The 12,978-nt window shown below is 41.5% G+C and overlaps 1 protein-coding gene across 4 annotated transcripts in view; it reads left to right on the forward strand.

Moving 5' to 3' along the window:
• SORCS1 (sortilin related VPS10 domain containing receptor 1) overlaps positions 1-12,978 on the forward strand; it is a 762,471-nt gene that overhangs the window by 604,901 nt on the left and 144,592 nt on the right. For all 4 annotated transcript variants that reach the window (XM_056530949.1, XM_056530951.1, XM_056530952.1 and 1 more), the window contains exons 9-10: positions 3,793-3,972; positions 10,248-10,394. In XM_056530949.1, the coding sequence (XP_056386924.1) occupies positions 3,793-3,972; positions 10,248-10,394 (327 nt within the window). The remainder of the gene's footprint in view (positions 1-3,792; positions 3,973-10,247; positions 10,395-12,978) is intronic.

The raw sequence follows: 12,978 nt of genomic DNA on the forward strand, positions 1-12,978 counted from the left end.
TAATCTGTTAGTATCAACACAGCAGAGCACAATATACATCTAACGTAGCTTTTATTACTTAGGACATATGAACACAATTTACACAATTTACAGCAGAATGCCAAACCCAGAGGATTTTCATCACATTCACACTGCCATAACAAGATGTGTAGAATGTGGCCATAAAGGGTTAACCATGGTGAATATGGTGACCCACGGTGTATGGCGGGACCATGGGGTGTAGGGGTGTAGGTGGTGGGGCCAGATGGTATTAACCCCTCGGGCAAGATGTTGTTGACCCCTAGTGTTCGTGACGCCAGAGTGGTTTTTGGTACCGGAACCACACGAATGGTATTTCCGCTATTCCAATGGCTAGTTAAGGAAAGGAGAGTCCACAACCAGTTATGGTTTAATGGAGGCTTTACTGAGTTCAGGCAGATGGAATTCCCTTCACAGCTAGGCCAGATTCCCAGAGAAGTGGCCAGGAACCCAGAAGGACCTCGCAGCTTGCTGACCCAATTAGACTTGTAATAGACTTTAGACAATTATCTTGAGGCTTGACTATATGCTGGATTTGACTATTTGTAGTGACAGCAGACATAGACTTTTGACTTACTGGAATGACTGTAGCTTTGTGGTCTTCCAGATGCTGGTCACTAACACTGAGATCTCTGAACTGGCTGGTTCTCAGTATAGGAAGAGAGTGCATTGTGATGGCCGCCACTTTATATAGTGGGGGGCTGGACTAAGGCCCATTGTTCAAGCTGCTGGTCATTGGTTAAGCTGGTGCTCTCTGGGTATCATCATGTGACAACATAACATAACATATGACATTCCACAGGTCCTTTAGACTATCTAAACATTGGGACACTGACTACACATAAGGTAGGACAAATAACATTATAGAAACAGCAGGGGAGACCCTGCAGGGGAGCCCCCAGGACACTGATGGACTCAACCTGACAGGGTGTAGTGCAGAACCATGTCCTGTACTGGGACATTACATGAACAACTAAAGTCGGATGTGGTGTATGCCGCATCCCCATGGTTCTAATGCCTCATAGCCTTGGATGACTTATCGCCCCCTCCCCTCACCCCTTGCTTTTTGCATTTCACTTGCAAAGTTTTTGCAATTATTTTTTGCATTAAAAGAGGGGAAAAGTGCGAGACTATAAATTTCAGCACATTCCTATTACAAAAATATTCTCTGAATGATCAGCCTTGCTCACCATCTTTCAAGACTTGATAGTAAATAACACAGATGGACTAAAGCAATTTTTTGTTTGTTTTTGAAGTCCAGTCAAAATGTAAGACCTTTCCCACAGATCTATATGTAAAGAACATGGACATCAAATTACCGCTTGCGCTTTCATGGTGACGGGAAATAAAAAGATTATTTTTATTGCCCTTTGACCCCTATTATGATCATGTGAAGCTTGGCGGTGCAGTGCAAGGATCTCCGCTTCTGTATTTCCTTCAATCCAAACATTTCATCAGAGGAGAAGTTTAGGTCTCACCCATCGGCTCATTACGGGAACATTTCCCAACCTATTATAATGACTGGCAGCCCATTGATGCGTCACAGATAGTGGCCCCATTAAACCACCGCCGAGACTGTTCTCTGATCACAGGATGTAAGAAATAGGATAAATCATAGAATCCGGCATCATAGGGAAGAAGCTTCTCTCACTGCTAGGAAAATGGATGAAGATCACCAACTCTATGTACATGGTACAAATCACAGCTCAGGAAAATGACCATCAAATCCTTTATATATGGGACAGTATTCTAGTAGTTATATTCTTGTACATAGGAGGTAGTATTATAGTAGTTATATTCTTGTACATAGCAGTATTATAGTAATTATATTCTTGTATATAGGAGCAATATTATAGTAGTTATATTCTTGTATATAGGAGCAGTATTATAGTAGCTATATTCTTGTATATAGGAGGCAGTATTATAGTAGTTATATTCTTGTATATAGGGGTAGTATTATAGTAGTTATATTCTTGTATATAGAAGCAGTATTTTAGTAGTCATATTCTTGTATATAGGAGCAGTATTATAGTAGTTATATTTTTGTATATAGGAGCAGTATTATAGTAGTTATATTTTAGTATATAGGAGGCAGTATTCTAGTAGTTATATTCTTGTACGTAGGAGCAGTATTATAGTAGTTATATTCTTGTATATAGGAGCAGTATTATAGTAGTTATATTCTTGTATATAGGAGCAGTATTATAGTGGTTATATTCTTGTATATAGGAGCAGTATTATAGTAGTTATATTCTTGTATATAGAAGCAGTATTATAGTAGTTATATTCTTGTATATAGGAGCAGTATTATAGTAGTTATATTCTTGTATATAGGAGCAGTATTATAGTAGTTATATTCTTGTATATAGGAACAGTATTATAGTAGTTATATTCTTGTACATAGGAGCAGTATTATAGTAGTTATATTCTTGTATATACGAGCAGTATTATAGTAGTTATATTCTTGTATATAGGAGCTGTATTATAGTAGTTATATTCTTTTATATAGGAGACAGTATTATAGTAGTTATATTCTTGTATATGGGGGCAGTATTATAGTAGTTATATTCTTGTATATAGGAGTAGTATTATAGTAGTTATATTCTTGTATATAGGAGCAGTATTATAGTAGTTATATTCTTGTATATAGGGGACAGTATTATAGTTATTATATTCTTGTATATAGGAGCAGTATTATAGTAGTTATATTCTTGTATATAGGGGCAGTATTATAGTAGTTATATTCTTGTATATAGGAGGCAGTGTTATAGTAGTTATATTCTTGTATATAGGAGCAGTATTATAGTAGTTATATTCTTGTATATAGGAGCAGTATTATAGTAGTTATATTCTTGTATATAGGAGCAGTATTATAGTAGTTATATTCTTGTACATAGGAACAGTATTATAGTAGTTATATTCTTGTACCTAGGAAACAATGTTGTATTAGTAATTCTATACTATTACAGTAGTTTTTTTTTCTAGCAGTTTAATCGTTGACATTGACCCTTCATACACTTGGCATGTCTTCTGCCTGTCTTCTTTAGCTTTCTGCTGTCTTTTGTGTGTATTTATGTGTACATTCCTTGTCACTACAATCTATTACTGTAAAAGGAATCGAGCCCCCTTTATAGGGTGCGAAAGTGATGAATAGACAGAGCTGCATCAGCCTCCCAGTGGAAAGGTTACGATTTTGCTTACAGTGCACGGCTTTATTGGCCTGATCTGATGTGTTGAATTAAGTGCTAACAGGTTTTTCCATCACTGAGTTAGTGAAGGGGTTAATAAGAACATCCAGTAAATAAGTATCAGCGCTGGACCAAGCATCAAATATCATTGTCTTCAGCCGTCTGTTTGCTGACGGTCATCAGTTCTGGCTCCATCACTGTAGTATTTGAATTAGAGTTCACTTAATCCCTATTCACACAATGCATTTTTATCCCTGTTTTGTTTTTGAGTTGGCTTTAGAAAATGCAGCATATTTAGGAAATTATGAAGAGCTTCAGATGTAGAGTTCTTGGGATCATCTATGTCATAGTGGCCTTTGTTATCCTCTAAAAATAATGATACACTATGTTATAGCTAGTGCAGGATCCTCAGGGGCGGTGCATCCTCGTGCCTTGTTCCAGTCCCTCAGGGCTTGCACTAGTCTTAGCACAATGTATCCGCAGTTATGGTTAAATTAGAGCAATGAAGTTCACTCCAACTGTGCATCATGGAAACAATTTCCCTATATAATACATCTAAAAAATCTATATCTGTTTTTCCATCCAGGACATGCACGTGATCAGCACTGATGAAAACCAGGTATTTGTTGCCATTCAAGAATGGAACCAGAATGAGACCTATAACCTCTACATCTCCGACACTCGGGGGATATTCTTTACACTCGCTCTAGAGAACGTGAAGAGCATCAATGGTCCGGAGGGGAATGTAATGATTGACCTCTATGAGGTATGTCACAGCGGCTCATGTATCTCTCTTGTCTTGGGATTGTAGAAAAAAACATAATAATTCAGTATATTTCCACTTGCCTGGGAGAGGTAAATAGTCACAGGATGGCAGTGCAAAAGTGTATCTCTGTGGTTACAAATACAGTGGTCCCTCAAGGTACAATGAATTAGTTCCAGGACGACCATTGTTTGTTACAATCATTGTACGTTGAGACCATAACACTATGGAAACCTGGTAATTTGTTCTGAAGCCACCAAGATGTCATCCAAAAATAGGAAAAAGTGAGGATTAAACAAACATAAGTAGATAACTAATATAGATAAAGAAAGTCCTTACATGTAAAAGGAAGAAAGATCTGTTGGAAGCTGTAATCACTGTCTATGTAAAGGACAGGAGCTTCTTCAGGGTCCTGTACAGTACACAGTGTCCTAAAACATGTAACACGGAGCCGCCCTCACCTGGTGTCCAAAGGAGCAGCTAACCCTGGCACAGGTAAAGAGTACAGAACATGTAGTACCTCCCTGTAGTGTAGGGGGCACTACCAGACACCAGTCAGTGCATACACTTCAGTAATACAGGGGTTTTACGAGTTAATGCCCATTCTGATTGGTCAGTTCTTCCAGCCATTGACACATTTCACAGATCTGGACTGTCTGTAGCATTGTATGTTGAGTCTGGTTTCAAGTTAGAGTGGGGGGAAAAGTATTTAGTCAGCCACCAATTGTGCAAGTTCTCCCACTTAAAAAGATGAGAGAGGCTGTCATTTTCATCATAGGTTATAACCTCAACTATGAGAGACAAAAGGAGGATTTATGTAGAATTTATTTGTAAATTATGGTGGAAAATAAGTATTTGGTCAATAACAAAAGTTCATCTCAGTACTTTGTTATATACCCTTTGTTGGCAATGACAGAGGTCAAATGTTTTCTGTAAGTCTTCACAAGGTTTTCACACACTGTTGCTGGTATTTTGGCCCATTCCTCCATGCAGATCTCTTCTAGAGCAGTGATGTTTTGGGGCTGTTGCTGGGCAACACAGACTTTCAACTCCCTCCAAAGGTTTTCTATGGGGTTGAGATCTGGAGACTGGCTAGGACCTTGAAATGCTTCTTACAAAGCCACTCCTTTGTTAACCGAGCGGTGTGTTTGGGACCATTGTCATGCTGAAAGACCCAACCACCTTTCATCTTCAATGCCCTTGCTGATGGAAGGAGGTTTTCACTCAAAATCTCACGATACATGGCCCCATTCATTCTTTCCTTTACACGGATCAGTCGTCCTGGCCCCTTAGCAGAAAAACAACCCCAAAGCATAATGTTTCCACTGCCATGCTTCAAAGTAGGTATGGTGTTCTTTGGATACAACTCAGCATTATTTCTCCTCCAAACACGACGAGTTGAGTTTTTACCAAAAAGTTCTACTTTGGTTTCATCTGACCATATGACATTCTCACAATCCTCTTCTGGATGATCCAAATGCTCTCTAGAAAACTTCAGATGGGCCCGGACATGTACTGGCTTAAGCAGGGGGACACGTCTGGTACTGCATAATTTGAGTCCCTGGCGGCGTAGTGTGTTACTGATGGTAGCCTTTGTTACTTTGGTCCCAGCTCTCTGCAGGTCATTCACTAGGTCCCCCCATGTGGTTCTGGGATTTTTGCTCACCGTTCTTGTGATCATTTTGACACCATGAGGTGAGATCTTGCGTGAAGCCCCAGATCAAGGGAGATTATCAGTGGTCTTGTATGTCTTCCATTTTCTAATAATTGCTCCCACAGTTGATTTCTTCACACCAAGCTGCTTACCTATTACAGATTCAGTCTTCCCAGCCTGATGCAGGTCTATAATTTTGTTTCTGGTGTCCTTCGACAGCTCTTTGGTCTTGGCCATAGTGGAGTTTGGGGTGTGACTGTTTGAGGTGGTGGACATGTGTCTTTTATACTGATAACAAGTTCAAACAGGAGCCATTAATACAGGTAACAAGTGGAGGACAGAGGAGACTCTTAAAGAAGAAGTTACTGGTCTGTGGGAGACAGAAATCTTGCTTGTTTGTAGGTGACCAAATACTTATTTTCCACCATAATTTGCAAATAAATTCTTTAAAAATCATGTGATGATTTTATGGATTTTTTTTTCCTCATTATGTCTCTCATAGTTGAGGTTATAACCTATGATGAAAATTACAGGCCTCATCTTTATAATTGGGTGAACTTGCACAATTGATGGTTGACTAAATACTTTTTTTGCCCCACTGTACAGTGGTTCAGAAAAGACCATTGTATGTTGAAACTATTGTATGTTGATAGCTCACTGTATACATATAGTATGACCTGCATTGCTTTCACCTTCTCACTGATGAACCTGAGATCACATGATTTCTGGTTACACTCGGCATGTGACTGTCCTAGTAGACCCAGACAGAGGTTTATCTTGATCCTTCTGTGGCCCAGTCCAAATTTTGTAACAAGGCCCCTGCTGTAGTGTTGTCACCAGGACAATAAACCAGCTTGTAGACCAGTGGCAATGAAAACATTGTATGCGCAATGATATTTGCCAATGTTTTGTAGCTCTACTTATAAGACGGGAGAGTGAAAAAACCCTTGGCGACCAATACCAAGCGGTAGTCTGGAGAGCCACCCAGGCCCACTGTGCAGAGTCCTTCCTGTACTAGAGCAGACCATCTGTCTGTAACATTGTAGTGTAGGGAAGTGATAGGAGAGCAGCTTTAAAAGCTATACTATACTGTGCACGATATCAGTTGCATGTATTTATGGCACCTCCCCCTTGCCGATCCAGTAAAGTGCAGCACTAGGTAAGGCTAGGTTTACACTGCCGTTGTGCTCTGACAAAGCACAACTGGCAATGCTAGGTCCCAACGGATCTCATTCATTTGAATGAGGTCCATCGAGTATCCAGTATTTTGCAGGAGTTTAAAGGGGTACTCCGCCTCTAGACATCTTATCCCCTATCCAAAGGATAAGATGTCTGATCGCGAGGTCCAGCCTGTGGGGCCCCTGCGATCTCTGTGCAGCCCCCGACATTCATTTAGAATGCTAGATGCAGGTGGCAGGGGTCGTGCCACCATGGCCACGCCCCTAAACACAAATCTATGGGAGACTTACATTGAGGGGGCATGTCATGGCCTAGCAATGGGCATGGCCGTGACATCACAATCCCCGCCACCCACACCCAGTGTTCGGAACAAAATGTTCCAAACGCTGGGACAGAGGAGAACCCCTTTAAGAGAAGAAAAGAAAAAAATAAGACGTACTGAATTTTTTTCTTCGCTCAACTCCCAACTTTCAGATGGACTGACCGATGGAGCTCCCTTGACTCAAGCACAATAGCCATGTGGTCGAGCCTCAAGATTTCGTTTACACCACAATTTGTGCCCTGAATTAATTGCGAAACTCAAATGTCAAAATGATGTGCCTATGTATCATGCTGGGAGAGGCATATAAATTCAGACTCTGCCTAAAGAATCAACATGTCCATTCTTTTGGTGGATCTTATTAAGACATGCACTGCCATTAATGGTTATGGCGCATGCCCAAGTGTTGACTGAATTGTCGGCGCCTGCTGTGCACTGAATGCATGTTGTGAATGCACTGTAAAAGTCCCAGTACTCACAACATAGATTATAATGAAGCAGATGTGCAGGGGGCTCCCGCAGCGTGTGGGGGTGTTTCCGGTGTGTATACTATACTCACAGAGAATTCACTTCTTCCCTGAGTCTGCTGTGCTGTGCTTGGTCTCTTCTTCCAATCACTGCTGGCTGCTCTGTAACCCCCTCCTCTCTGTTTTCATGCTGCAGTCTGATAGGACAGGAGTGAGCACAGAGGAATGCTACTCCTGCCCTCACCTTCTGTGTTTCAGCTGGGACATGTATGATGCTACAGCCAGCAGGATCATGTTCTGGATGGTATGGGGACCCCTAGTGGTCGTTTTTAATAAGTCATCATTTCTAATAAGTCTATTAGAAAAAAGTTAAGGTTTTGCCAAGATGTATAGACGTTTTCTGGTATACAAAGTTGCAACTTTTTGCTCAAACCTCATTTACCAAAAAAATGCAACTTTTTCCTTTCCAATTCTTTGCAGCTTACAACCATTTCCCAGCCAGTCAGTCAGGCTTCCTGCAACCTTAAACATTTACTCTCAGACTATGTTCACACTGAGTATTTTGAGTTTATTTTTGGCTAAAAATATGACCTATTTTACAAGCAAAATGAGCTATAAAGTTTCCATTTTTTTAAAGCATTTATGCACTAATGTTTATGCGCAAAATCAGTGCCCAAAAAGCATCAAAAACCTATGAAGAACATGATATTTTTGGGAATATAAACATATCTGAACAAGTACCGTGCACTTATTTTTTTATTTTTTTTTGGTTGGAATAACTAGGTCTGTAAAATTGAGTTATCCAGGGATAGAAATATAGAGATAGTTTCTTCCAAAAACAACGCCACCCCTGTTCTCAGGTTGTGTGTGATATTAAAAAATATTGCCCCTATTCATCTCAATGAAATTGAGCTGCAACTCATCTCAATGAAATTGAGCTGCAACACCACACACAACCTGCGGACAAGGGTGGCGCTGTTTAAGGAAGAAATAAGCTCTGTATTTCTATCCCTGGATAACTGCTTTAGGGTATGTTCTCACGAGCGGAGTACCTGCAGAATTTCAGCAGCGTATATGCTGCGGAAAATCCACTGCAGATTTTGCTACCATTGACTTCAATGGGTCCGAAGGGAAATCTGCCTCTATTGCGGATTTTCTGCTGACCCATTGAAGTCAATGGTAGCAAAATCCACAGCAGACTCTCTGCAGCAAATACGCAGTGGAAATTCCTCAGGTAATCAGCCCTTGTGAATGTACCCTTAGGGTGCGGTCACACGGGCGCATTTGTCAGCGGATCCGCAGCTGCAGATCCGCTGACTAAGGCCCCTAAAGTGCTGCCCTCTTTGTTCCTGCTAATAGCGGCAATCCATCGCAGTGTATCCGCACATCCCGCACATCGCGGACGCTCCCCCGGCTCCCTGAGCTACACAGAGAGCGGCCGCGATGTGTGCGACAACACTGCAGGGTAACTCGCACATCGCAGTGTGTCTGCTGGTAGCGGCGGATTGCCGCTATTAGCAGGAACAAAGAGGGCAGCACTTTAGGGGCCTTTGTCAGCGGATCCACAGCTGCGGATCCGCTGACAAATGCGCCCGTGTGAACGCACCATTAGGGTGCGTTCCCACCTGCGTATACGCAGCGTATTTCACGCTGCACAAAATTTGTTACGCCAGCACACAGCCCCGCCTCCAAAACTTACTACACGCATAGGGCTGCTGCCAGAAAGCCCTGTGTATATAGTGAGCAAAGAATATGCAGCGTATTTCCCGCTGCTGCCGCAAATTTTGAGCAGCGTGAAATACGCTGCGTATACGCCAGGTGGGAATGACCCCTAAAACTACATATGAATTGTTGGGTGTTTTTCCCATTAAATTTAGTGCAATTCAACAGGAAGAAAACAGACATAAAATTGAAATTTCATGGCGTTTTTAACATTTTTTTTATTCTGTGAACGTAGCCTTGCCCCCCAAAATCTATAGAAATTAGACCAAAAATTTACTCCAAATCTTAATAGGAAAAACAAAGCTAAGTAAGGCTCAAGTTTTACGCTATGTTAAAACGTGGTTGCATATTTTATTTTCCCCTGCGCACTTTTGGTCTCCGTTCACAAGAAATGGCGCATTTTTACCAAACGAGGCCCAAAATGCTTGTGTAAAGTAAAAGTCGCAACCGAGTTTTACACTGTGTGAACATAATGGGAGAGTTATCAAAACCTGTTCAGAGAAAAAGTTGACCAGTTGCCCATAGCAACCAATCAGATCGCTTTGTTCATCTTTCAGAGGCCTTTTCAAAAATGAAAGTAGCCATCTGATTGGTTGCTATGGGCAACTCAGCAACTTTTGCTCTAAGCATGTTTTGATAAATCTCCCCCTTAGCCTTAGTCTATATTTATACGTCGGAGCCATGTGTTGCTGTCCTTGAAAAAATGGGGGCAAAAACCGCACTCACGGCACATTTACGTACATTATTTGATGCTTGTTTTGATAAGTATTTTTTCCTTTAGGCAGGGGGAACCTTCTTTCTCCCTCCTCATCGGTTGGTATAATGACATCTGACCGTCCCATCAGCGCCAAAGCTGCCGCTGCCAATCCACCGGCCTGACGTGCTTAAAAGCCTGTCTCAGATTGATCTGTTTTTCAGCTGTATCAATTTTTCCTAGGTAGCAGGGATAAAGGGGATGTTCCTGGCAAACAAGAAGACTGACAACCAGGTGAAGACTTTTATCACCTACAATAAAGGGAGAGACTGGCACCTGCTGCAGGCCCCGGACAGCGATCTGCGAGGGAACCCCGTGAACTGTCTGCTGGTAGGTGATGATCAGATGAAGGCGTACCGCCATGGTGTACCCACATAAGACAGCTGTAAAATTGTTCAATACAATGTCTACATCTATGTTTCCCAAGCAGGGAGCCGCCAGCTGTTGCAAAACTACAGCTCCCAGCATGTCCGGACAGCCGTTGGCTGTCCGGACATGCTGGGAGTTGTAGTGTTGCAACAGCTGGAGGCACCCTGCTTGGGAAAGACTAGTTCACATAATGCCACCACATAGTGTTCTCATAAGAAAGCTGACTAAGATGGCTATATGATTGTGCAATATGGTGTCCATATAATACCGCCACAAGGTGTCCCCATAAAACATCTACAAGGAGCCTACATAATTGTTTAAGAAGGTGTCAACTTAATACAGCATTATACAGAACATGTCTTGTACTGATGAGATGCCTATATATTTGTACAATATCGTGTCCATATCATACCGCCATATAGTGTCCCCATAAGTTCTGTATACTGCTGTATTAAATAGACACCTTCTTAAACAATTTTGTGCAGGCTCCTTGTAGCTGTTTTATGGGGACACTATATGGCGGTATTATATGGACACATTTTACGAACGTATAGGCACCTCATCAGTACAAAACATGTTCTGTAAATTGCTGTATTAAATAGACACCATGTATTGCACTGATGAGATACCTACACGTTTGTAAAAGGTTTCCATATAATACCACCATATAGTGTCCCCATAAGTTCTGTGTACTGCTGTATTAAATAGACACCTTCTTAAACAATTTTGTGTAGGCTCCTTGTAGATGTTTTATGGGGACACTACTGTATATAGCCACATAATTCCACCATATAGTGTCAACATAAGACTGCTACCAGATGTCTACAGATTTATACAATATTATTTAAAAATAATATCACTATACAAAAAAAAGTGTCCACATAGGGCTGTTATCAGATGCCTACAGATTTATACAATATGTTATTTAAATAATACCTCCATATAGTGTCCACATAGGACTGTTGTTACGCTTGCGGCGTTCTCCTCTCTGCAGCGCCCCGGTGAGACCCGCTGACCGGGAGCGCTGCACTGACACTGCCGACGGGGATGCGATTCGCATAGCGGGACGCGCCCGCTCGCGGATCGCATCCCAATCCACTTACCTGTCCCGGTCCCCGGCTGTCACGTCCTGGCGCGCGCGGCTCCGCTCTCTAGGGTGCGCGCGCGCCAGCTCTCTAAGATTTAAAGGGCCAGTGCACCACTAATTGGTGCCTGGCCCAATCAGTGTAATTAGCTTCCACCTGCTCCAGGTCTATATTACCTCACTTCCCCTTCCCAGCATTGCCGGATCTTGTTGCCCTTGTGCCTAGTGAAAGCGTTTCCTGTGATTGCCTTACCAGTGTTACCAGACCTCCTGCCGTTATCATTGACTACGAACCTTGCCGTCTGCCCTGACCTTCTGCTGCGTCTGACCTCGCCTCTGTCTAGTCCTTCTGTCCCACGCCTTCTCAGCAGTCAGCGAGGTTGAGCCATTACCGGTGGATACGACCTGGTTGCTACCGCCGCAGCAAGACCATCCCGCTTTGCGGCGGGCTCTGGTGAATACCAGTAGCAGCTTAGAACCGGTCCACCGGTACGGTCCACGCCAATCCCTCGCTGACACAGAGGATCCACATCCAGCCTGCCGAATCCTAACAACTGTTATCAGATGCCTACAGATTTATACAATATGTTCTATAAATAATACCTCCATATAGTGTCCACATAGGACTGTTATCAGATGCCTACAGATTTATACAATATGTTCTATAAATAATACCTCCATATAGTGTCCACATAGGACTGTTATCAGATGCCTACAGATTTATACAATATGTTCTATAAATAATACCTCCATATAGTGTCCACATAGGACTGTTATCAGATGCCTACAGATTTATACAATATGTTCTATAAATAATACCTCCATATAGTGTCCACATAGGACTGTTATCAGATGCCTACAGATTTATACAATATGTTCTATAAATAATACCTCCATATAGTGTCCACATAGGACTGTTATCAGATGCCTACAGAATTATATGATATGCTACCCACATAAATATACCATATAGTGTCAGCATATGATCGCTATTAGATGTCTGCAGAATTGTACAACATATATATATATATATATATATATATATATATATATATATATATATAACCACTATACAGTGTCCACATAGAACTGCTATAAGATGTTTAGATAATTGTATAATATGTTATATACATAATACCACTATACAGTGTCCACATAAGACTGCTATTTGCCTACCTAATTGTACAATATGTTATATACATAATACCCCCATATAGTGCCCACGTAAGACTGCAATAAGATGTTTACATAATTATATAATATATAACCTACATAAAAACCACCCTAAAGTGTCAACATTAGACTTCTTTAACGTGCCTACAGAATTTTAAAAGACATTGCCTACATAATACTGCAATACACATACTGTAGGACTTTAATAATAAGTGGGTGGAGGCAAGGGAGCAGACAAGAAATGAATTCAGTAGGTGCTGCAACCTCACTGATGCAATGGACTGCCGT

The sequence above is a fragment of the Hyla sarda genome, chromosome 7, assembly GCF_029499605.1.
Source record: "Hyla sarda isolate aHylSar1 chromosome 7, aHylSar1.hap1, whole genome shotgun sequence".
Lineage (NCBI taxonomy): Eukaryota > Metazoa > Chordata > Amphibia > Anura > Hylidae > Hyla > Hyla sarda.